At 36.1% G+C, this 26673-nt stretch overlaps 1 protein-coding gene across 2 annotated transcripts in view; it reads left to right on the top strand.

Annotated features, from left to right (window-relative positions):
- Positions 1-23017, top strand: part of LOC129884171 (O-fucosyltransferase 9) — a 35297-nt gene extending 12280 nt beyond the window's left edge. For both annotated transcript variants that reach the window (XM_055958533.1, XM_055958562.1), the window contains exons 5-11: positions 2621-2709; positions 10760-10957; positions 15965-16169; positions 16300-16467; positions 21336-21503; positions 21584-21774; positions 22601-23017. In XM_055958533.1, the coding sequence (XP_055814508.1) occupies positions 2621-2709; positions 10760-10957; positions 15965-16169; positions 16300-16467; positions 21336-21503; positions 21584-21774; positions 22601-22769 (1188 nt within the window). In that variant the 3' untranslated portion in view covers positions 22770-23017. The remainder of the gene's footprint in view (positions 1-2620; positions 2710-10759; positions 10958-15964; positions 16170-16299; positions 16468-21335; positions 21504-21583; positions 21775-22600) is intronic.
- The last annotated feature ends 3656 nt before the right edge of the window (positions 23018-26673 follow it).

Here is a 26673-nt window from a genome sequence, read left to right as displayed (position 1 = left end):
CTCAAGAAATAAGTGCTCTGATACCAAATTGTGAGTTTTCAGTGAATGAAGAACATAAAAATCTAGTTTTCCTTGTTATTAAATAAGTGGAACATAAGTTTGATAAACCAACAAAAAGATATTGATCAAAGCAAAACTACACACTTCATTATAAATTCAGACTAATTTATAGAGTTTACTAGCCTACTGAAATTAAGAAACCAACTCCTAAGGATTAGGGATAAGATCGAAACTAATTAACTGTTAAACAGTAAATACCTGCTCTACAGATACAGAGAACTTGGACTACTGCAGTTCTTATGCATTTTTCTAACATCTTGCCAAAGTGTCACATTTCATTATAATACTCAATAACTTCTTAATCTCCTGGCCTAGACCTCCACAATTTAGTTTTAATTCAAATATTTGAAAGACTTCCTTTAACATATGAATAAGTTCCCCTAATAGCTTCCCATACATTTTTGCAATAGGAAGAAAAGGGTAGGGTTTGCCTATTGAAAGTTCCATGGATTTAATCAGCCAGGCAATGATAATGGAGTACTCAGACTCCTTTCGCCTAGTGAAGCGTTTCCCTTTTCAGGTTTCCTGATATATCCTCTCAGATATCCCAGCTATCCTATTCTGTCAACGCCCAACTTCAGGGTTTATGCGCATTCCAAGTAATTCTTCCCGTACAGCTTGTGTGAAATTGGCTGACATACTGATGACACGGATCTCCCCCAAAAATCATGATGCTTCTGAAATGTTCAGAAATCAAAGTGCTTTCTCCTTTTGCTGCCGCTGATATGCTACTTTGTGAAGTGGCCGTTTCAGCAATATATCAGTGGAAATCTTATTCCCACTTTGAGAACAGGTATAAATTTGCAAGAGGAAAAATTAGTTCTCATTCACATATTGCTGTACAATCTGATACAGTACTTAAAGGAAAAATATACACAAAAACCAGGAAACTAATTCTAATGTCAAGGATTCTAATTTCTGATCTCAAGGAATAGTTTCCTATAATACCAATGATCCTTAAATCAGGGATCCTGATAACTAAGAAATTATCCTTTCCTAGAAAAGCTCAACTATTAAAAGTCAAAGCTTACAACAAATTTCTTTGACATTTATTTATCTCATAAATAGATATTAGAAGGGTTAGTGGGTAACACAATTTAAACCTATTCAAAAGTCAAACCATTTACTAATTAATATCTGTACCCAAACCCAGTTTACATAGTGGATCAGATGGTTTATTTGGTGAAGATATCTTTTCCATTTCTACATGAATCACCTTTGAGAAATTTGGTATTCGTTTCAGCAAAGCTTGTTGAAAATTGCTTTTAGTTACCGTAGTAATATTTAGCATAGTAACTTTTGTCTAGGTTTAGGATGAATTTGAAATTTGAATTTTTATTAGGTTGTTTTAGTTGTTGAGATATTTTAGCTTTTTTGAATTTTGAATTGCAGATTTTCTGCATATTATATGCTCAATTTTACTATTTAAAATCCTCTTATGCTTAATAAAATAATTGATAGACATTTTCAATCAATACTTTCAACACTTTTACTGCACCATCTTTTAAAAAAACTAACAATGGTATCAAGAGCCTCATTGATCTTACGGAATCTGCGAGTTCTTTGGAAGATCTACTTTCAACCCATTTTTAATCTGCCAAGGCTATTTTCAACCCATTTTCAATCCGTGCTTATTTTCAACGCGTAAACTATTTTCAACCCATACCAATTTTTAACCCATTTTTCGACTATGACAAGCAACAGTGCTCTTTCAACGCCCCACAAATTTTCACCGATGAGAAGTATCGATTTTTGTCGGTGAGATTGAAATCATATTTTGAAACCTATGATTAATTGAATATTGTAATGGAAAAACAATCCATACGAATACTCCATACAAATCCTATTTATGCACAAACTCAAAAGAAGAAAGAGAAGAAGATAAAATTTTGGAAGTTAAAAAACAATCAAAACAATTCAACATCAACCATCAAAACAAAAATTGAGGAGGAGCAGTTTTTAAATTGCATTAACTAAAGCAAAGGAGTATTGGAAATTATTTTTAGTTACTGCAATAATTTTTAGTATAATAAGTTGTCTAGGTTTAGGATGAATTTGAAATTTGAATCTTTATTAGATTGTTTAAGTTGAGATATTTTAAATTTTTTGAATTGCAGATTTTCTGCATATTATGTGCTCAAATTGGTTATTTGAAGCCCTCTTATGCTTAATAAAAAAGTGAGAGACATATTCAATCAATACTTCCAACCCTTTTTTCTGCACCGTCTTTAAAAGAACCAACAAAGCTAGTGATAACCTTTTTCATAAGGTGAAAATAACATCAGTTTCATATTTTCACCATTCTAGGGAGGAAAACAGTTTCCATACCCTAATTTTGTTGAATATAGAAGCATAACTACTAGATATATTTTGAGCGGATTATACTATTGTGCATATTTTGACCATTTGCCATGTGGAGTCTAGGCAATTGAAGATGTCACTAATCATTTTAGTTGATCATGCAGCCACTTATTGTGTCTTAGTTACAGGGTAAGACAATGTTCTATTCATTTACTGTAGGATTGCTAAAACATGTTTTTTTTCTATGTATAAATTGCAGATATGTGATGCTGTAGCAGTTGCAGGACTACTGAATGCTACTCTTGTTATTCCAATTTTTCATTTAAATAGCGTATGGCGAGACTCTAGGTAAGGTTAGAATATTGTTGACTCGTGGCATTATTGTAATTTTTCTCTACTATTGCACATCTTTATCTATTGATGGATGCAAGAAACAGGTTGTTAGAATAGGAGTAGATATATACAATCCTACTTAGAATAGGAATAGAAATATGAATAGTAATAGAAATAGAAATAGTAAATAGTATCCTACTTGGTAAAAGATTGTATTGTAGTGTATAAATAGGGTCTCTGTGTAATAATGTAGATACACAATTCAATAATATTTTTCTTTAATATTTCTCACATGCTATCAGAGCAACTGTGAGAAAAATATCCCTGGAAATTAGGGTTACTGTGCAGATTTTCCGGCGACTGGACATTTAATTTCCAGATTCCGACAACCTATTTTGAGTTTATTTATATTTTTTTTTCTTTTTTTGAGGGGGAGAAATTCTGATTTCACAAGATGTCTTTGGGGTTGACACTTCTGGCAAAAAAATTATGGGAATTGGAAGTTCAAGCTCTATGATGACTTCTGAACCATTACTGCGAAGTTCAAATTATCTTGATTGGGCTTCCTCTTTTGAGTTGTGGTGCAAAGGTCAAGGTGTCCAAGGTCACTTAACGAACAAATCATGTGTGGTTGATGAAAAGGAAAAATCTATTACTGAAGGTGCAACAACCAAAACACATTGAGAGAAGGTTGATGCTCAATTATGTAGTCTCTTGTGGCGCTCTATTGATTCCAAGTTGATGCCCTTGTTCCGCCCTTTCTAGACATGTTATTCAATCTGGAAAAAAGGCTCGTGCTTTATATACTAATGACATATCTCGTTTCTGTAATGTGATATCTCGAACGACCAACTTAAAGAAACAAGAATCCGATATGTCTACTTACTTGGGACAAGTACAAGCAGTCATGGAGGAATTGAAACGTTGATACTCGTCACTACGAATGTGGAAAAACAACGAGAGCACAAACAAATGTTGTTTCTAGTTCTTACACTTGCTGGACTGCCTACTGACCATGATGCAGTGCGTGATCAGATTTTAGCTATTCCTACGGTTCCTACAATAGATGAGTTATTCTCTAGACTGCTTCATCTTACTGCGCCTCCCAGTCACAAAGACATTTCATCATCCACCGTTGACTCCTCTGTTCTCGCATCTCAAGTCATAGAAAAACCAACATATCAATCTATGGAGAATCGGCAAGGAGGAAGTCATTTTGGGAAACCTCGATCCAAGTGTAGTTATTGCCATAAGCTTGGACACACTCGTGACATGTGTTATACTTTGCATGGTCCACCTCCCAGTTTTGATCCTGTTGCTCTAAAGGAATATAATGAGTTTCTTCGAAATTGTGCAAGTATACAGACATCTCCACAAGTAGCCTTGGTTGCTCCGCCTGATCGACCATCCAATACTGCTGATATTGCTCAGACAGAATATGATGAGTTCCTTTAGTATCGAGCAAGCAAACGTTTCCACAAGTAGCCTCGGTTGCTCAGCCTGATGGTTCTATTGCTGGTAATTCTTTTGCTTGTGTTTAACAGTCTAATACTCCTGAATCATGGGTCATGGACTCAAGCGCTTCTAATCATAATACTGGTAACAAATCACTTCTGTCCGATATTGTTTATTCGCAATCTCTTCCTACTATTACTTTAGCCAATGGAATCCAAACAAAACCAAAAGGGGTTGGACAAGCCAAACCCCTATCTTCTGTCTCTCTAGACTCTGTTCTTTATGTTCCTGGTTCTTCTTTTAATCTGACATCTGTTAGTCGTTTGATGTGTGCCCTACATTGTGGCATAACATTTTTTTGATGATTTTTTTCTCATGCAGGACCGCAGTACAAGACAAATGATTGGCACTGGATATGAATCACAAGGCCTTTACTATTTTACCTCTTCAAATTCATTCACAGCATGCTCCGTTATAGATCCTCCAAACGTAATTCACAAACGTTTGGGACATCCGAGTCTATCCAAACTACACAAGATGGTGCCTAGTTTGTTTAGTTTATCCATATTAGATTGTGAGTCATGTGAACTTGGGAAACACACTCGTGCTACATTTTCATGTAGTATTGAGGGGCATTCAAAGTCTATTTTTTAATTAGTTCATTTTGATATTTGGGGTTTTAGTAGAGTTAGTTCAATCTTAGGATTTCGTTATTTCGTTAGTTTCATTGATGATTATTCATGATGCACTTGGGTTTTCTTAATGAAAGATCGTTCTGAGTTATTTTCTATATTCAAAAGTTTCTTTTCTAAAATACAAAATCAGTTTGGTGTTTCTATTCGTACTTTTCGTAGTGATAATGCCTTAGAATACTTATCCTCCCAATTTCAGGAGTTTATGACTCACCAAGGAATTATTCACCAAACATCTTGTCCGTACACCCCTCAACAGAATGGCGTAGCAAAAAGGAAGAATAGGTATCTTATTGAGACTGTTCGCACTCTTCTCATTGAATCCTATGTTCCGCTGCATTTTTGGGGCTATGCGGTCCTTGCATCTTGTTATTTAATTAATAGAATGTCTTCATCTTCTCTATCCCTCCCTCCACATTCCATGTTGTTTCCTCAATCACATCTTTACTCTATCCCTCCTCGTGTCTTTGGGAGCATATGCTTTGTTCATAAATTAGCACCCCCGTGCTCTCAAATGTATCTTCCTTGGTTATTTTCGAGTTCAAAAAGGGTATTGTTGTTAGTCGCCTGATCTTCGTCAATACCTTATGTCCACCGATGCAGTGTTCTCAAAGGAGAGTGCCTTTGCGCCTTTGGTGAATTGCGAGGCGAGGCGAAGCCCTTTCGCCTATTACAGGCAACGCGAGGCGACATTCAAAAAGGCGGTCAGAGGCGAGAAAATGGCGAAATGCGAGAGGCGAGGTGAGGTGTTGTAGGCGTCGCCTTTTTTTTTTTTAAATAGACCTGATTTAATAATTAAAAAGAAATATTAGGGTTTATTTGGAGTTTTGGGTTTCCGCGACTAGACTCCCTTTTTTCTCTCCAGTTGCAGTCGGCGAGCTTCTTCTCCAGCTCGCGACCCTCTTCTCTCCAGTTCATAGTCAACAAGTAAGTTTTTAGCTTCTTCTTTCTTCTTCAGTTCTTTCTTCTTTCTCCTCTACTTCGAGACAACACTTGAATTCAACCAACTTCTTTTTTTCTTCCTCTTTTCCTCTTTTTCTTTCATATGCAGTTATCACAACAGTGTTTTTAATGCTCTGTTTTAAACTCTTTTTAATCCTCTGTTTTTTTTATTTCTAGAGACTGGAGCTACTGACTACTATGCAATCTGCCTATATTTTAAAAAAAATTCGAATCCTTCTATATTTATTTCTGCCCTACTCAATTTAGTCTTATGAATTATTAAGTCATTCTAGTTCTAGACTTTTAGTATCTACTATTAGTTTTTGAATTGAAATATTTGCTAATGTATGTTATTGCTATTGAGATTTTGGATATTTATATATGCAATTAAATATTTTAAGAGTTTGGTATTAATTGGCGCCTCAATTCAAAAAGGCGAGCGCCTCGCCGCTAGGTGAGACAAACCCTTGTCGCCTTTTGCCATCCAAAACACTGTGCCGATGTCACATTCTTTGAATCTCAACCTTATTATACCTCTTCTGATCATGCCGATCTCTCTAAGGTCTTACCCATACCTCAGGTCTTACCTGTACCGACTTTTGAGGAATCTACGATTACTTCTACATCTCCAGTTGTAGTGCCACCACGCCTGACTTATCATCGTCGCCCTCATCTAGCACTAGTCCCAGATGATTCATGTCTATGCGTCAGACGCTGTTCCCACTGCGGACTTGCCTTCTCCTGGCCAATCGATAACACTTCAAAAAGGTATACGATATACTCGAAATGCTAATCCACATTATACTTTCTTGAGTTAGCATCGTCTATCATCATCCTATTATGCCTTTGTATCATCTTTGTCCTCTATTTCCGTTCCTAAGATTATAGGTGAAGCACTTTCCCACTCTGGATGGAGGCAGGCTATGATTGATGAGATGTCTGCTTTACATTTAAGTGGTACTTGGGAACTTGTCTCTCTTCCTGCAGGTAAATCTACTGGTGGTTGTCGTTGGGTTTATGTAGTCAAAATTGGTCCTGATGATCAAGTTGATTGATTTAAGGCTCGCCTTGTTGCCAAAGGGTATACTCAGATATTTGGACTAGATTATAGTGACACTTTTGCTCCCGTGCCTAAAATAGCATCTGTGAGGCTTTTTCTATCTATGGCTGCTGTTCTTCATTGGCCTCTTCATCAGTTGGATATTAAGAATGCTTTTCTGCATGGTGATCTTGAGGAAAAAGTTTATATGGAGCAACCACCTATTTTTGTTGCTCAGGGGGAGTCTAGTAGTCTTGTATGTTGATTGCGTAGGTCACTCTATGATTTGAAACAATCTCTTCGAGCCTGGTTTGGGAAGTTCAACACAGTAATTTAGGAGTTTGGCATGACTCGTAGTGGAGCTGATCACTCTATGTTTTATAGACATTCTGCACCAAATTTGTGTATTTATTTGGTGGTTTACGTTGATGATATCATTATCACTGATCAAGATGGTATTACTAATTTGAAACAACATCTCTTTCAACATTTTCAGACTAAAGACCTTGGCAGACTGAATATTTTCTAGGTATTGAGGTTACTCAGTCTAGATAAGATATTGTTATTTCTCAACGCAAGTATGCTTTAGACATTCTTGAGGGAGACAGAATGATGGGATGTAAACTCATTGACACTCCTATGGATCCAAATGTTAAACTTCTTCCAGGACAGGGGGAGCCACTTAGTAATCTTGAAAGATAAAGACGGCTGGTTGGAAAGTTGAATTATCTTACAATGACTAGACCTGGCATCTCTTTTCCTGTGAGTGTTGTAAGTCAGTTTATGACTTTTCCTTGTGATAGTCATTGGGATGTAGTTGTTCGTATTCTGCGATATATAAAGTCAGCTCCCGATAAAGAACTACTCTTTGAGGATCAAGGCTATGAGCATATTACTGGATATACAGATGCTGATTGGGCATGATCACTCTCTCATAGACGTTCTACATCTGGATATTGTGTTTTAGTAGGAGGTAATTTGGTGTCGTGGAAAAGTAAGAAACAGAGTGTGGTTGCTCAATCTAGTGCAGAAGCAAAATATCGAGCAATGGCGGTAGCAACTTGTGAGCTAGTTTGGATCAAACAGTTGCTGAGAGAACTAAAGTTTGGAGAAACCGGTCATATGGAACTTGTGTGTGATAATCAAGCGGCCTTTCATATCACATCAATCTAGTGTTCCATGAAAGGACTAAGCACATTGAGATTGATTGTCATTTTGTCAGAGAAAGATACTCTCAGGAGATATTGTTACCAAATTTGTGAAGTCAAGTGACCAACTTGCAGATATCTTCACCAAGTCCTCACCAGTCCTTGTATTAATTATATTTGTAACAAGCTAGGTATATATGATTTGTATGCACTAGCTTGAAGGGGAGTGTTAGAATAGGAATAGTTATATACAATCCTACTTAGAATAGGAATATGAATATGAATAGAAATAAGAATAGAAATAAGAATAGAATTAATAAATAGTATCCTGCTTGGTAAAAGATTGTATTATAGTGTCTATAAATAGGTCTCTGTGTAATAATGTAGATACACAATTCAATAATATTTTTCTCCAATATTTCTCACACAGGTAAATGATTGAGGGAAAGAAAATTAATAGGAAATAGTCTGAAACAAGGATTATTTATTCGGGGGATAGAATTATCAAGGACTTTTGAAACTTTTATTCAAGTTTCAAGGACTCAAGACTTAAAATTAGGTAAAAGGAATACTTCTTTAATTAGTGATAGTGCCACATATTTTTAAAACCCACAAGTTTTTTTATTTGCACTAACCTCCCACTCTTCTTCCCTCTCCATCCCCTCAGCCCCATCCTCTCCCCCTCTACATCATCACCACCTTCAAACAACTAGCAAATGTTTAAATATCTTTCTAAACAACTAGAAAATGTTTTCATATCTTCAAAACAACTAATTGATATTCAAAAAGTCCTCGTTTTAACTAGCAATCATAGGATGTTTAAAACACCTCTCAGATAGATGTTTAAACATGTTCTGGTTGATTGAACTAAACAACTTAGTGTTGTTTAAACAATTCTCAATTGTTTAAACAACGTCTCTCGGTTGCTTAAACAACTCTCGATTGTTTTTCGATGAACTGCAAAATCCTCCAATGTTTTAAACTTTTTTCACCAAATATTCTCCACAATATTCACAACCAAATCAGAATGAAGAAGATGAAATCACAAAAACTGAAGATGAAACTCTAGATGAAGAGAAGGAAGGAGAAGAGAGAAGAAGGAAAAAAATGCAGAAGAAATAGAATAAGTAATGACCAAAAAGATAGAAGAAGAAGGTGAAGAAAGGAGAAGGAAAAATAAAAGAAGAAAGAAGCATATTAGAAAAAGAGAAGGGAGGGAATAAAATGTCTGAAATTTGAAATATTAATATTTTAATACCTCTTCCCAATATTTTAAATTTTTTAAAGAGGAACTTTCAAAAATAGCAAAAATTTGAAAAATAATTAGGCTCTTTACCTACTGTTTGTCTAATTACATTCCATAGCTATAGTTTCAGTTGTTATGCCAATTTCCATTTGTATATCTTGTTGCATTATACAAATTGGGTTTTCAAAGAGATTGTATATACAAATACAAATTTGCTTTAGAGAGTTGTATATGAGCCCCAAAATTCGCGTTGTATACAAACCTTTAGAGATTAGTACATGTGCCCCCATAGATTTGTATATGAGCTTCGAAATATACAAATACCAAAGAAAATATAAATTTGCTTTAGAGGTTTGTATATATTTTTTTTTTAATAAAAATAATAAAATACACGGAGGGGGACATAAAACTTACCTCCGAACTTAAGATGGTTCAGAAGTCAGCCGACCTACTAAGATCGGCCAGCTCCTCTCCATTGGTAGATGGAAATCGATAAACCTATGAGAGGACTCCTCTCAATACAATAAAACTAAGAAAAACGTAAATGAGGGAGACTCTCCCCTTCCATGTCAATACAAGAAGAGAGGTTTGTATATTCGCTTCCAGATTTGTGTATGAGCCCCCAGATTTGTACAATAACAAATTTGAACTTTCAAAAATAGCATAAATTTGAAAGATAATTAGGCTCCTTAGCTACAGTTTGCCTAATTACATTTCATAGCTATAGTTTCAGTTACCATGCTAATTTCCGTTTGTATATTTCGCTGTATCATACAAATTGGGCTTCTTGTTTGTATATCTCGCCGCATTATACAAATTGGGTTTTCAGAGAGATTGTATATACAAATACAAATTTGTTTTAGAGATTTGTATATGAGCTCCTAAATTCGCTTTGTATACAAATACAAACCCTTAGAGATTAATATATGTGCCCCCACAGATTTGTATATGAGCTCCGAAATATACAAATACCGAAGAAAATATAAATTTTCTTTGGAGATTTGTATATTCGCTTCCAAATTTGTATATGAGCCCCCAGATTTATATAATAGCAAATTTCATTAAACTGTAGCCAATTTGCGTAATTTTTTGAAACTATAGCGATATTAAATATACTAGTAATGTTTGCCAATTCGCGTAATTTTCCCATTTTTAAATAAGCCTCAAATTCACTTAATTAACTTTAATTAGGTCAAAGTCTCTTATCCTTCATTCCACTCTTAAAGGCCCCTTTTAGCTCGTTTTCCCTAGTTATTCAAGTATCATGTCAGTTTGTTCAGTAGTCACTTTTATAGGACTTGTATTCAGCTGAACAGTGTATGTTTTTTAAGTTTATGTGGCCGATCTACAAATTGAGTTAAAGCATGACGAGCTTCCCAAATTCATAAATACTCAAAAGTGGTAATGTCATTCTTCGTGTGGATTGATTTAGCATTTTGTTATATGTAACTAAGCTCTCCTCTTTTCAGAAAATATCAGTTCATCCCTTATGTAGTGTCTATTGAAATTTTCCAGAAGTGCTTATATATTGCCATACTTGCAGCAAGTTCTGTGACATATTTGATGAGGACTTCTTCATCTATGCTCTAAGAAATCATGTGAAGGTGGTTCGAGAGCTCCCTGAAGATCTTCTACTAAAGTTTGACAATAACATAAGTAGCATTGTAAACTTGAGAGTAAAGGCATGGTCCAGCACAACCTATTATCTTCTAAAGGTCCTGCCAAAGCTGAAGGAGTTGGGGTATGAGTCTTTTGCCTATGACCTAATTTGTCTTATCCTTTTTGGTTGTAAAGTTACATTTTTCTTTGTGATTCTTTTTAGATATTTTCTCCTTTATTGTTCTCATTGAATGATAAATCAGGTGTATATTACTTTTCATATATACTTTGGGGAAAGGTTTATATTACTTGTCATACATACTTGGGGACAAATACTACTGCTAAAACATCAATTTGCATAGAGAAATCACATAATAACAACATTAACATAAAGAGTTGTGCTGATTTTTGAATATCTGATTATGATCAATTGTGATCAGAAAGGATTTGTCGGATCTAAATGAATCTGATAAAATCAGATCTGCTAGGCTGTTAATTATTTTAGGGAATTAGATCAGGTTGAAACCATCCCTTGATTGTCTTCTCCCAAAGTTAATGAATTAGGTTCCTAATTTTTTTTTTCTTTTCTCTATAAATCTGTACCTCTACAAATGAATAAAATAAAACATTTTGGTACCTAAATTAAGTGGTATCAAAAAAAACTTTATCCCTATGTTGGTCATTGTTGTGTCCAAGCGCACACACAAGTGCACGCGGTCGTATAAGTAATATAGGATTATGTGGCCAGATGTCGTACCCATAGAGATTTGTTGGTTAACTATTTACTAAATTAAACTAATGCTAATTATTTATTCAAGCAATAAATTCCAAAGTTATTATCTTGAATTAACTAAGCTAAAAGTAAAAAGAAAATTACTAATGAACAAATAACTAAATGAAGAGCATATTTTTACGTAATCAATGAGATGAAATCGATCCAGGGTTATGGTTTCGCTAGTAATCATGTTGAGTAATCATTTGAACTGACTTTGATTTTCTATCCGGTTACTAGTTGCAACTTGATATTACTTATTAAGCATCTTGTCGATAAATCTAAGACTACTCGACTATCCCTAACGTCTATATTCCTATGGTCGTCGGTCAATAGTGAAGTGGATGTATATTTCTTCTATATCAACTAAGCAAGGCTACTGGGTATATTCCTATTCACGTTAGCGAATCAATTCTCTCTTCCTACAAGCCAAAAATAGTAGTCGAAAGGTGATCAAACAATCAAATGATTAAGGTCAAGAAAAAATAAGTGACGACACGAGCCGTAGCACGATGATAGCTATCTTAACAAGTCAATCAAGTTCATACAACAACAATCATGCAACTATAATAATCGTAGATGGAGAAGTTTAGCTCCACATAGACATGGATGAATTACAACAAATCATCTAAAGAAAAATGTAAAAATAAATAAATCTGGAGAAGAAAAATTGAAATCAATTTTCTCCGTCCTCCACGGTAGCTCCTACCTCTTTCCAGATCAAAAGTTATGTAAAAACCGTGCTTATAGACTATTTATAGGTGTAGGGAAAAGTCTCAGATGAAATAATCGAGTCCAGAACAAATTGGATAAAATCAGCCCTAAATAGCTTGTCGTGATGCGGGCTGCGGCAAGGCAATTGTCGAGTGCACTATTTTACTTCGCTGCTTTCACGAGTTTTCTTTGTTATTTTTCCTTAATATTTGCTTGCCTCTTGTCTTCACAATCGGTGTGTGTGTGTGTGTGTGGATATGGGTAATAATATGTCCCCTTGTCTCCCCGCTTTATTTTCTTTCTTCGTTTTTCGCTTCTTATTCAATTTTGCTCTGAGAATCTCTTTATCTTAACACTGTTTTATTCCTATACATTTAAAATATAATATTAAGCAGGACTCAATATAATATATACTCAAGCAATGATTAAAAACACTAAAGTGAGAGACAAAATAATAGCTAAATATATGTATTTTTGGCCTCTCATCAGTCATGACTAAAACAATATTTTCTAGGAAAGATCACCAAGCGGCATCAATAGAAGCCTAATGACGTAAGTTCTGGCCCAGACAACCATAAACCAAGGCGGTGATTCCTCTCATTGTCTTTTTGTCTCACCATTCAATGATTGAATAGCAAGAATTATTTAGAAAATGGGTGCAATCATTCGGTTCAACTATTGATACTTGAGGGGAACTTGAGCACCAAACTAGGGAGATTAGAAAGCCTAAACCAGTAGACCCAAGAATGAATGCTTGGAGTTCAGGAAACTCGATGGTATCCACTTGGCTACTAAAATCCATGAAACCCACTACGTGTTACCATCTAGTATGTCAAAAGAGAAATGATAAAGTTTTGTGAGATGCTGGAAATGGTAATCTTGGTGATGAAGCAGAAAACAATATAAGAAAGGTAAGAGATCATAAAGGCTTAAATAATGGAAATGGAAAATACCGAGACAATAGAGCCTTTTCATGACACATTTATTGACAAGGACATGGAACAAAAAAAGGAAGGGGAAACTGGAACTAGAAAAAAAGTGATCAAGGATCGCCCACCCCACAAGATCACACTGAAATTTAAGGTAGCTCTCCAAGGTCCAACTCTAATTTACATTTGTTCCTTTAGACATTGACATTTCAGTTGACAAACGTAAAGGCGTTAGAAAAGTCACCGAGCATCCCATGTTCAATTTTGTGTCAGATAGAAACATGTCCCCTTCTATATAACTTTTATGTTGAATTTTGTGTCATAGAGAAACTTGCCCCCTTCCTATATTGCTTTTCTTTCTCGGTTATCTAGAATGGAGATACCAAGAAATGTTCAGGATTCTTTAAATGTTTCCAAGTGAAGGGAAGTAATTCTAGAATGGAGATACCAAGAAATGTCCCCTTCCTATATTCTCTCTTGCTTTTGCAAGCCTATACAATTTCTTATCCCCACCTTTGTCCCCTGGCTCGACATACAAGCATTCAAAAGCTATCGTCTTAGCAACCGTAACCGCTAACTTGGCTTCTAACTTCGTCATCTTATAGACTTCCTTAAGTGTCTTCTTCTCTTCCTCGTCCCCACCCCACCAACTTTGTATATGCAACCTTCTTTGCTTCCCATTTGCCTTGGACTTCTCCGTTCCACCACCTATCTCCTTGGTTACCACCAAAGTTACCCCTCGATACCCCTAGCACCTCTATAACTGCTTCCCTAATGCAACTAGCTGTCTTATCCCACATGTTGTTCACATCCCCACTACTACTACAAGTCCACATACCAATCAACTTCTCCCCCATCTCCCGAGAAAGGGTAGGGGTCAAGCCTCCCCATTTAATCCTTGGTATGTCATTGAAGGTCTTCTTCCTCCTATCCTTCTTAATCTCCAAGTCCATCACCAAAAGCTTGTATTGGGTAGTAAGATTCTCACTCGAAATGATCTTGCAATCCTTATAAAGGCCTCTATCACCCTTCCTAAGGAGTAAGTATTCTATCTGAGTCTTAGCTACCATGCTACGAAAGGTAACCAAGTGATTCTCCTTCTTCAGAAAGCACGAGTTTAGCAATTACCAAATCAAAAGCTTTAGCGAAATCCAGAATCAAAGCTCCACCTCCATTCCTCTCTCCAAAACCGAAGCCTCCCTGAACATCGCTAAAGCCACTAGAAGTTGCCCTGATATGTCCATTAAAATCTCCACCAATAAAAATCTTCCCTGAGTTCGGTATGCCTCTCACTACCTCGTTCAAATCCTCCCAAAAGAGCTCTTTGACCTCCTCGTCCAGGCCCACTTGAGGCACATAAGTACTAATAACGTTCAAATTAAACCCGCCAACAACTAGCTTAATTGTCATCATCCTATCATTGATCCTCCTAATCTCTACCACATGCTCCCTAAGGTCCCCGTCTACTAAAATACCTACTCCATTTCTATCCCTGCAAAATAAAAAGAAAAGAAACAAAGGTATCATATGTTTATTTTTATTTTGGGCACACTTCTCTATAAATGACTATAGTTGCAACTCTCGCTTTAAACTTTTATCCATTTAAACTAAGAAACCAATATGGGAGGATGCAATAATTTTTTAATTGGGGATTCTATATTCTCTCTCTCCCCCTCCCCAGTACTGTAAATGAAAAAAGAAAACTATGTTATGAACTCAGGTATGACTGTCAGATATAAGTATGTACCTAGTATGTGTATGACTTCTTTTTAGCAAGTTTTGGCGCACATTGAACAGTTTGTATTTGTATATGTACATGTGTCATACTCATTTGACACATACTTCATGAATAATGGATAGTTCAAGGAACATAATAAAAAGGGGCAGCCCGGTGCACTAAGCTCTCGCTATGCGCAGGGTCCGGGGAAGGGCCCCATCACAAGGGTCTATTGTACGAAGGAACATACTATAGAAAATAAAATATTTGTGGTTCAGTCATCAGAATCCTCTCTACCTCTTTTAATTCTAATCTACTGGTCTGTTATTTCAAAACTTTGCCTCAGGATATTGTGAGATCTAAAAACTTAACCTGAAAAAATCATTCGCTCTTGAAATATGGTTTTTGCGAGTCTTTTCGTTTGCAGATTAAGTTTTTTTGCTTTACCTTGAACGCAACCGATTTTGGTAGCTCTACCTCTACCTTTGCTGGATAAAGAAATTTCTTTTATTTTCCCAATTTCACGAAGGAAGCTCTCGCTCTTGTTGATAATAACTCTTAATTTGTGATCAGGAATATAGGTCAAAAAAGAGTTATCTGCGAAAAGAAATACTTTTGTGTATCAGGAATTTTGCCAGTTACGTATTTTTCATCTTGAGGGTAATTAATATTCTTGCTACAGTGAAAAGTAGGTCATATCCACTTCTCTTAGCTTTTGCAAATGACATGTTCCATTTTTGCTCTAGAATATACTGTCTCACAAAGACATGTTCCATTTTTTCTCTAGAATCTGCTGTCTCACTGATGAAAGAACAATATCTGAAATTCTAGATTCATATAATATGCATTTTATATGGTCTCATAAGGTGATGAAGGGATCATATGCTCATAAACATCGGGTTTTACCCCTGCCTCACTTGCACCATCAATGTGCTAATGTTTCATCTTCCTTTAACCTATTTTTCCTTTAATCTTGTAAAGATGCCATATTTACTTGTGCCTAAGATGAATGTGCAGGGCTGTTCGCATTGCACCGTTTTCTAACAGATTGGCCCATTCAGTTCCTCCAAATATCCAAGGGTTGCGATGTCTGTGCAATTTTGAAGCGCTTAGGTTTTCCGAACCCATACGCATGCTTGCAGCAAAGATGGTTGATCGAATGGTAAAAAAGAGCTCTAAAACGAGTGGAAGATATGTTTCGGTGCACATCCGCTTTGAAGAGGTGTTACCTTTTCTTCTTAAACCATGCTTCAATTGTTTGTTCTCTTTAAGGGCTACGCTGATCATCCAAGATTCTTTTCCTTTTGAAAGATAAGACTGCAACTTAAAATTGTTTTTTCCTCTTATAATAGGACATGGTTGCATTTTCATGCTGTACATATGATGGTGGTGAAGAAGAACAACATGAAATGGATATTGCCCGTGAAAGAAGTTGGAGAGGAAAATTCAGGCGAAGAGGAAGAGTTATAAGGCCAGGTGCAAACCGAATCGATGGCAAGTGCCCACTAACTCCACTTGAGGTATGAAGGATTTGATTAATGACCCAGATTTCTTGCTTATGCTCTCTGTACTTTTTTCCTTTCTGATGGCCTCCCATTTCAGCTTGTAACAATTTCTTAAAATTTTGATAAGTAATGTGATGTACTTCTGAATTATCGAAAATAACAAAAGTTGTGCTCTCAGACATGGGTCACAAGGTAAGTCCGTAAACACCTTTTCCTGTCACTCTCTCTCTTTAAATCTCATCACCGATGGAAACTATTTTCCGATGTGACCCATCCACTTCCTCTCTCCTCAAAACCCTACCGATCTTCGTCTTCCCCAGCCCTCTTCTAGAAATTCTCTGTCCTCGAAACCCTTTTATTATTCTCTTTCTCGTGCTTGCTACCTCTATCATCAGCAAAACACACCCCTTTTACCATTTCTCTCCCAAGAGTACAAACCAGCCAGTCACAAAACCCTAGTTCGAGTTTTTTCACAGTACTTTTGCCACGAGATTCTGGTTGGTTGGTGGTAGTCATCTCTCTTCCTTTGTTTTTTTTCCTGCTCTCTGGCAGTTTTATTGGACATGGGGGAAAACAGAATATATTTTAACGTCGTCTTCAAGTCTTTTGATATAACGAGAAGGAATTCTGATAGATCTTCTTTGTATGAATGGGTGGAGAGAAGTCGAAATATGATGAGGTGAGTATCTTTGAGCCAAAAGATCATGGAATGGATTTGCTACACTTTTAAGGAGGCTTCAAAGGATAAGAAAAATCTGGTCTGGAGATGGAAGACAAAAGATACTAGTACAAATTACTTCAGTACAAGGAAGTACAATGCTTATGGCAGATATATGAGCATCTTGGCATTAAATGGTGAAGATGAGATCGACTTTAATCATCCCTGAAGCTGCATTGAATGCAAGTTGGTTGGACATTACTTTTAAGATAGAGAGGTTCATTAACTCTTCCTCCCACCTGGACAAAACAGAACCCCCAAGATTAACTGAAGCAAGCTAGCCTTATGCAAAAACTGTCCAAGATAGTAAATGGCAAACAAAAAAACTTCGAGAGGCTGAGGTGAGCATCATAAAGGGAAGTATTAGTGTTGATGCAGGAGCTGGTCCCAAGGAGGTTGGGCTTTTGAATAGATGTATGGTGGGACATTTCGGTAAGGAGATCCAGGAAAAACCCGCGCTGGCAAACATTAGAAGATGGATGTCTACTAACTGGAAAGCAGTTTTTGGAGTGAATATTTTTGAAATGCTGGGAGAGTCTTCTCTTCGAGTTCTCTAATAGACATGGTGGAGAAGATCCTGAAAGAAAACTTGGTCTGTGAAAAACTCGAGACTTCATCTGGGATGGTGGAAAACCCATTCCCAATTGTATTTCAAATTCATCCAAGCACAAAGCCACCTGGATCAGGGTCATCGCTGTCCCTCTTCACCTTTGGTCTCAAAACGTTTTTCATGAAATCGGCGACCTTTGTGGAGGTTGGATGGCCACGGAGGAAGAGACGGAGCTCAAGAACCATCTAAAATGGGCTAGAATTTCGGTCGTCGGTGATGGTCGTAATGTTCCCAATGAGGTTGTCATCGAAAGAGAAGGAGTTCTATATTTCATACCGGTATGGATAGAGAGAAAACCTAGGTTTGAGAATTGAGATGGCATCAACGACAACCAGAGAAGTCGCCGGAGTTCCTATAGAGACCATGTTTCCAGCATCTCCTAATCGCCGCAGGACAAAATCAAATTCTGCTGACAAAGAAGTACCAGGAATCCCTAATATTTAGGATCTGGAAAGAGAAAGTATGTGTACTTGTAATACAACTGGGGCTCCTAAGGTGGAGAAGTCACGTGACTTGCAAGCTTAGGAGTTAAAAGTCCTTTTTCTCAAGATTGCTCTGTTTGGGGACCCAGTCAGAAGCTAAAAAATAGAGTAATTGGGCCGGATTTAGCAGGCCTTTTTATTTTTTAATGATATACAAGGGGAGCCCAAAGAAGGTTTTAAAGTTGATTCCTTACTCAAAGAACCCAACATTTGCTCTTCTTATAAACAGAACTTGATGCATGCATGGGCACAAATCTCTTTGGAGACGGTTGTTCTTGATGTAGCTGGGGGAAACAAAGACATCAGAACAATGGGAGAAAAGCAGGTACTGGAAGAAGGATCAGTAATCTCAATACAAGGGGAGAGAATATTTATGCTATAGAAGGGGGCGAGTCCCAACAAGGACAATTACTCACTTCAGATACTGGTAATTGGGAGGTGGAGGTGGTAGAACCTCTGAAAATTCAGGACCATCGTTGAATACTGGATAGAGAAATGGATGCTACAATTTGGTTCAATCAAAACATGCTCAAGAGTTACCAGACTGTTTGGAGCAGATTTTCAGGGGTATGAGGAGGCAGCTTTGGAGCTTCTATTACAGGTTGACAGTTGTAGACAAGCCTGTAGAATGGAAGCTGATTTTAACTGTAAAAAAACGAGATTTAAAGGGGCACGGGAATTGAAAGGTTTAGTTAACTTTGATGTAAAATTCAAAACCAGTGGCAAGACAACCAGGGGCAGGAGTATAGTTTTAGTAGATCCATGAAGTTCAATCTTATTTCATTGAATGTCGGGGATCTGGATGGGAGGGAGAAAAGAATAGTAGTTAAGAGTTAGATGGGTAAGACATGCATGTTTGGAAGCTAGTGGACCTAGAGGGGGTATCATAATGCTATGGGACGACAGATGCTGGAAAGGGGAAACCCTGCAGATTGGTGCCTACACTCGACTTGGGAATTTGAGGCACAATTACAGGATTTCTCGTCATATCACAGGGTTCCACCCTCCCAACTATGGCATAGGAAGAAGATGGGTCCTCATGTTATAATGTCTGTACTCTAGATGTCAAATCATACACGTACAGTGAGGAGGATTGTTAGTGTCCCACATTGCCGGGGAAATGAGTTGTCATCTCCCTATATGATTGTTTGGGCAATTTTTATCTCATAACTTAGCATTTTAGGGTTGAGTTAGATCCAAAGTCCATTTCTTAACGTACTCCCAAGATACTAAATTGCCTTGAGACTATAACACGTTATCCAGAGGTAGAATGTCTTTTAGAAGAGAACCCTGCTCAATCACATCTGTATACCCTAGAATTTTTTCATGTCCTCTATCCTCATAAAGTAACCCTTTAATATACTGAATGATACAGACAGTTGCATCCCAATGAGTTTCATATGGAGAATCTAGGACGATAGTAGGGTGAGTTACAATGAGATAATTAGGTTTTCCAACCAATCTCCTAATCTCACGGGGTTGATTGATAGACTCTCTTGACAGAAATTTGACATTCGGATCCACAAGAGCATTGATTGGTTTACTGTTCGTCATTTCGGTGTCCTCAATTATGTCGAGAACATTGTTTTATAACGAATGACTATGCCTAATTTGTTACTTTTTTTTTGTTCCTTCAATACCTAGCAATACTGTAATTTACCCAGGTCTTTTGTATGAAAATGATGAAAGTGATGTCGTTTCAACTTTCAAGCTAGTCAAATGCCCCTTTGATACTTATATCATCAATAGTGCTAGCAATTTTAACCCAAAATTTCTGACCCACCCAATTTGCTCATGGTAAAATCATATTCATCCCTCCCATTTACAATGTGGGAAATATGGGTTCAGCCTATAAGAAAGTAGGTTGAAAATAGGCTTGGAATTAGTTGGAAATAGGTCACTTATTCAATTACCCGTCATTCTAAGTGTTTGTTTGAAAGCAAATCTAAGACTGGAATCCTTCTTTCCAAACAGAATTGTGACCACCAACAACCATACAAGTTTGACTAGGCAGTTGTAAAGTTGTGGTTTAGTGCCAAAGTCAGCAGTGATTAGGACAATATAGTGAACACTGTGAGGCACACTCCACTCTAGTTCCATTATATTTTTAGCCTCTAATACCACAAAACAAGAATTGAATGTGTTTTGCGCTGTAAGAAAAATTACACAGATGAAGTTGAAGCTTTCTAAGAAGCCAGGAGAAAGAGTTTCTTCTGAACTAAAGGTGCAAGGTCCGTTACAATATTCAATCAGCAACTTCTGAACATAAAGCTAACAGTGAAGCACACTAAGGCAGAAGCATTCATGACGATCAGATCGTTTCTGCTTTTTACTTCAATTGCCTAAACAATAATGAGCTATGACATTAAAAGAGAGCATCACTTTAGGCATACTTTTGAAATGGAATAGAGTGACTTAATGATGTGGGTGTCCTTTAGGAAACATTCAATCAAAACATAATTTCTTGTATAACTTTGAGTAAACTCTGCAAGTGAAAACACATTTTTCTCCATAACATGCTCTAATAAAATATCTAAGTTATTTCTCCAATAAATTGTCCAAAAGCTAGCCTTTTCCAGTTTCCTTCCTCTCTTAACATAATATTCAACTGAATTGGTGGTTTTCTTATTTTACTATTCTCTCTCCCCACGTTCTTTGGGAAGATTCAATTGACTTTTGATGAATGAAGAATTACTCAAATGATCTTGTAAAAGATTAGTGTGGCTTTGGGACCAAAATTGATATACTTTATGTTCTTCTACACAACTCTTGTTTATATAGGCAAGACTTCTTAACTGCTTTGGTTGTCTCCTTGCCTGCAACTTGCACTACGATGAATGACAAACTGTATCAATAAATATTTTCCAAGAAATGCTTCTGGGACAAGTTATCAAAAGATTAGAATATTAGGGTTGTGAAATAGGTGATTGGGTATTCTTTACTGATCAAGAACTTCCCACTTTGTTTGTTCTTTACTGAGCTCCGCAAAGTTGTGGTGTCTTTTGATAGGGTGAAGGATACGTTTCATTTTCTGGTTTATCAAGCTGAGCAATTCAATGATTTTATTCTTTAGGTAGGCATGATGCTTAGAGGTATGGGGTTTGACAATAACACCTCACTTTATGTTGCGGCGGGAAAAATTTATAAAACTGAGAAATATATGACCCCAGTCAAACAGATGTTCCCACGGATGGAATCAAAGGATACATTAGCTTCCACAGAAGAACTTGCTCCATTTGAGGTACAACTCTGTTGCCCATTTTGCCTCATGAAACAGGCTTATTCTATCAGAAAAGTAAGCTGCATAAATTTTTGGTTCAGGGATACTCATCTAGGTTGGCAGCACTTGATTATACAGTCTGTCTTTATAGTGAAGCTTTTGTCACAACTCAGGGTGGCAACTTTCCTCACTTCTTAGTGGGTCACAGAAGATATCTGTATGAAGGACATGCAAAGACAATCAGACCTGATAAAAGGAAATTGGCTCTTCTGTTTGACAGTCCAGATATCAGGTTAGTGAATGCAACATACTTTTAATTTTTCAGTGGTTACTTGCACCAGTTGACTGTCCTTGCAGGTTCTTGTGTTATTATGCTTCAGATATGAACAAACATACTCACATGGTCTTACATCTTTTCATTGCATTGGCACTAAAAAACTGGAATTTCTCAGCTTTTCTCTCTTTACTTCTGACTTTGTTTTTGATAATTGTGGTGTCCAAGCTCTCTTTCCACATAGATTTGCATGGAATACATGTAAAACTGAAAACAGGAAAGACAATAAAATCCAAAGGAATAAATACACAGCTGACAGCATCATAAGGTGTTTCTTTTTCATTTTATGTTGAACTTTTATAGTACTTAGGCATCTGTTCCCGGACTAAAAAAGGACAGAAATATCTTTCATGCCCTGATAATTAGTGAAACCAGAGACGGGAAATTCTATAAGTCATCAGTGTTCTCAGTTTGGCAGTTGGATATCCGCAATATTTATCTTACACTTGAAAGTACAGTTTTAATGAATCGTTATTTGAAAAGTCAATAGGGGAAAAAATGTAAATGAGAACCTAGGTAATCATTGGAGACTAATTATTAGTTTGAATTTGCAGTTCAACTTGGTCATTATTTTTCAAAAGTGAAAACAATACCATATTGGTTATTGGAACGTCAGTTTTCTCTATCATTTCTGCTGCTGATGGTATCTGCAAAAATCTGTCATAGCAAGTGCTGAGAATGATGCATTGCCTTATAGTATGTAACATTTGAATAGTGACAACATTTGGGATGCATGTTGTGAACTTAAATTACAATACAATCTATTTGCATTCAATTTCTACAGATGGAGTGACTTCAAAAGCCAATTGCAAGACATGCTTCGCCATAGTGATACAAAGGGGGTCGAGTTAAAGAAACCTAGTAGCTCCCTTTACACATTCCCAATGCCAGATTGCATGTGTAAGCATGCAGATGTTAAAAATGCAAGTGGTAACAGAAGAAGACTACTATGATACTTTAGGATACCCAATAGCTGTACAAAAGATTATATACTGGCAAATGGAATACTCAATAGCTATACAAGAGTTTTTGTACTTGTATTTTGTGCCTTTCAGTGATCCAGTTTTTGGACCTGTCCATAATTCATATGATATTTCTAAAGTCCTTTGATTGGATTGTTATTTAAACTGGAATTCTCAATTTCCATTCTAAACAGATGCTGTAATTCTCGGCAGTAATTATATGGGATTTTTACGGCTAACCCATGCAGTACCAAGTATTTCCCACTGGTTGCCTATTTGCATCATTTACATATCTAGTTTAATCCTCAATTCCCTAAATAAACAACTCCCTACGTTATAGGAGATGATTCCTTGTATGGTGATATGCTCTAAGTACGCCTTACAATTAGTGCACGCGATCGTAGTCAAATACAAATAGGTCGGGTTGAATCCACACGGAATATGGTTAGAAAAATGTCACCTATGATGGTTGGTCTTACTTTGCTTTCTGTCAGATCTAATATTGTAAGAATGTATAACAAATTGGTATTGTATCTAATGCAATATTAGCATAAGATTTATGTGTTGTTTTTCTAATGAATGTAATGACTAGAGTTGTTTTCCTTCCTAATGGTTAGTGTCACTAGATACTTGCGATAATACAAAATTTAGTAGGTTGTCTTTTGATGAGCGATGATATTTTGCTCTAACGTTTAGTGTTTTTAATGGTTAAATGTACTTTCCTCCAATTGATTATCCAAACAAATTGAAGTGATACATATTATTGATCCTACTAAAACAAGTAAAGCCAACTTATTCCTATGCGGGTTTATTAAACAGGGGATGAAACCTTGAGTTCTTGATAATTAATCGGTCCAACCCAATTAACTTTTCCAAGTTAAGTTTGAGCAATGACATGACCAACATTTGCAACTATTAATCTATATAAAAAATGAGAATTAATTATCCATCAACAACCTTCTGTGTAAAACACACTACATATCTTATGAGCTTTTCATCATTAAGGTTAACAACACTAGCAATAGATTTCACTACTCATAGTTAAGGCACGAACACAGAATTTGAAAGCATCATACTTGTGGAGAATGAGAGAGAAATAAACTGAAAGATTGCATTCTAAAACTTAGGAATTTATCAACAAACTTGAAGAAAAACCTTGATAATGCTCTGTTCTACGTCGTGTTCTGACCTAAAAATATAAGGAGAATATCTATATAAACTAAAAATGAGTCCTATCAGAATTGGAAAATGTTTTCGACGCTACCTCAGACAGACCATAATTCACATTGATGGTCTATCAATGGGTTTCACGACCCTTCCGATTCACTATCAACAGGATCTTCTGCAGATACACTTCTGTGATTCTTGATTTACGGGATCTTCTATGGACCGTCAATCTATTTCACGGTTCGTAGTGTTTGTCGTGAACTGTTAGTGTGGCATTTTAACATTTTATTAAATTTCAATTTTAGCAATTGTCCATTGATGACATTTAATGTCATCTTTATTCTATTTTTCATTAGTGCATAAAATGCACATAATTATCACTAATAAGTGGTGCACTAAATCATAATGGTGCACTAAATCATAATGGTGCACTAAATGATGATAATGATGGCATTTCATTATTTTTTCATCTTTGTATGATTTTTTGTCCTATAAATAGAGAGGTCTTCTTTGTTTTGAAATGTAAGATAAGAGAATTTTTTTTGAGAGAATTAAGTTTGTCTAAAAAGAGAGTTCTTATTAGTTGAAGGGAGGTGTTATTTGTGTGGAGCTTTAAACTCAACTATTTTCCAGAGTTTGTTGAGTTACATTTTATGATAAGGCTGTTGTATCCTGGAGGGGACAAGTCAAGAGGACTACTGCTGGACCAGTGAAATGATTTACTGTAGTGGGCTTGAATCTCCTTAAAGAGTGCGAGATATTCGCGTCTCAGCCAAGAAGTGAAGTTAATTTCTTCATTTTATTTTTCAATTGTAATTTGTAATCTTGTAATTTCACCAACAATTTTAAGGAGATTCAATATGGCTACAATTGAAAAATCCACGGATATCAAGATGGGAGATCTAAACAAGCCATTTTGGTTCAATGGTAATCATTTCAAGAGATGGAAGGGTAAAGTACTTTTCTACTTAAGTCTTCTCAATGTTTCATATGTGTTAACTCAAAAAAATCCTAATAAAGTTGACATCCTCTCCATGGATAATGATGAACTTATTTCTCATCAAGAGAAAGTGGAAAAGTACAATAATGATTTCTACAAGTGTCGGTATTATATGCTTAATTGTCTATCTGATAATTTTTATGATTATTATGATAGAACTTACTCTAGTGCAAAGAAAATATGGAAAACATTGCAGAGTAAATATGATACCGAAGAAGCTGGAGCGAAAAAATATGCTGCTAGTTGATTTTTTCATTTCCAAATGGTGGATGACAAATCAGTGATAGACCAAGCTCAAGATTTTATAATAATCGTTGGAGAGCTCAGGTCCGAGGAAGTCAAAATTGGAGACAACCTTATTGTTTGTGGCATAATAGACAAACTTTCACCTTCAGGGAAGGAGTTTCAAAAAACTATGCGCCATAAACAAAAGGAAACCTCTCTTGAAATTTTGATCATGAAAATCCGCATGGAAGAGGAGGCAAGGGGCCAAGATGCACTTTTACAAAATGATGAGAGCAACATCACAACGAAGGTAAATTTAGTTACTTCAAAATATGCTACTCCTGAATCTAACAAAAATACCTCTTTGAAGCCTAAGAAGAAAAAGTTTAAGAAAAATAATGGTAAGACTTCCCAAGAAAAATAATTGTGAAAATAGCCAAGCACAAAATCAACAAGTTTATGATAAATGATCGTGCTTTGTCTGTGGCAAGAGTGGGCATATTGCTCGATTTTGCAGATACCGAAAACGTGGTCCTATACCTCAGACAAACGTTACCGAAGAGCCTTTTGTGGCAATGATTACAGACATAAACATGGTTGAGAATATTGATGGATGGTGGGCTGATTCTGGTGCAAACCGTCATGTCTGTTATGACAAAGATTGGTTTAAAAAATATACTTCTTTTGGAAAGCCCAAAACCATCATGCTCGGTGATTCTCATACTACTCAAGTTCTTGGAATGGGAGATGTCGAATTGTGTTTTACCTCTGGAAGGGTATTAACTTTGAAAGATGTACTTTATACTTCTTCCATGAGAAAAAACTTGATGTCTAGTTTTCTTCTTAATAAAGCAGGCTTTAAACAGATTATTGAATCTGATCAATATGTAATTATGAAAAAGGGTATTTTTGTGGGAAAGGGGTATGCTTGTGATGGGATGTTTAAACTGAATGTTGAAATGAATAAAATTTCTACTTTTGTTTACATGCTTTCTTCTACTAATTTTTGGCGTGCTCGTTTGTGTCATATTAATGATCGTTATGTTGGAATCATGAGTATTTTAGGATTAATCCTAGTGATTAAAAAGAATTTTGAAAAGTGTGAAGCTTGTAGTAAAGCAAAAATCACTAAAAGGCCTCATATTAAAGTTGAAAGAAAAACTGATTTATTAGAATTAGTTCACACTGACATTTGTGAACTTGGAAGAATTTTAACTCGTGGAGGAAATAGATATTTTATCACTTTTATTGATGATTTTTCTAAGTTTACATATGTTTACTTGATGAAAAATAAAAGTGATGCTTTTAAAAATTTTAATTTTTTTCTCCATGAGGTTGAAAATCAGTTTGGAAAGAAAATAAAAAGAATTAGAACTGATAGATGCCGTGAATATGAGTCAAATGATTTTAATTCTTTTGTTAGATCATTGAGAATAATTCATGAAACTACTCCTCCTTATTCTCCTTCATCTAATGGTGTAGCGGAAAGAAAAAATAGAACTT

The sequence above is a fragment of the Solanum dulcamara genome, chromosome 1 (assembly GCF_947179165.1).
Source record: "Solanum dulcamara chromosome 1, daSolDulc1.2, whole genome shotgun sequence".
NCBI lineage: Eukaryota > Viridiplantae > Streptophyta > Magnoliopsida > Solanales > Solanaceae > Solanum > Solanum dulcamara.
Note: the sequence above shows the minus strand (reverse complement) of the source record. Positions and strands in the feature narration are given on the sequence as shown.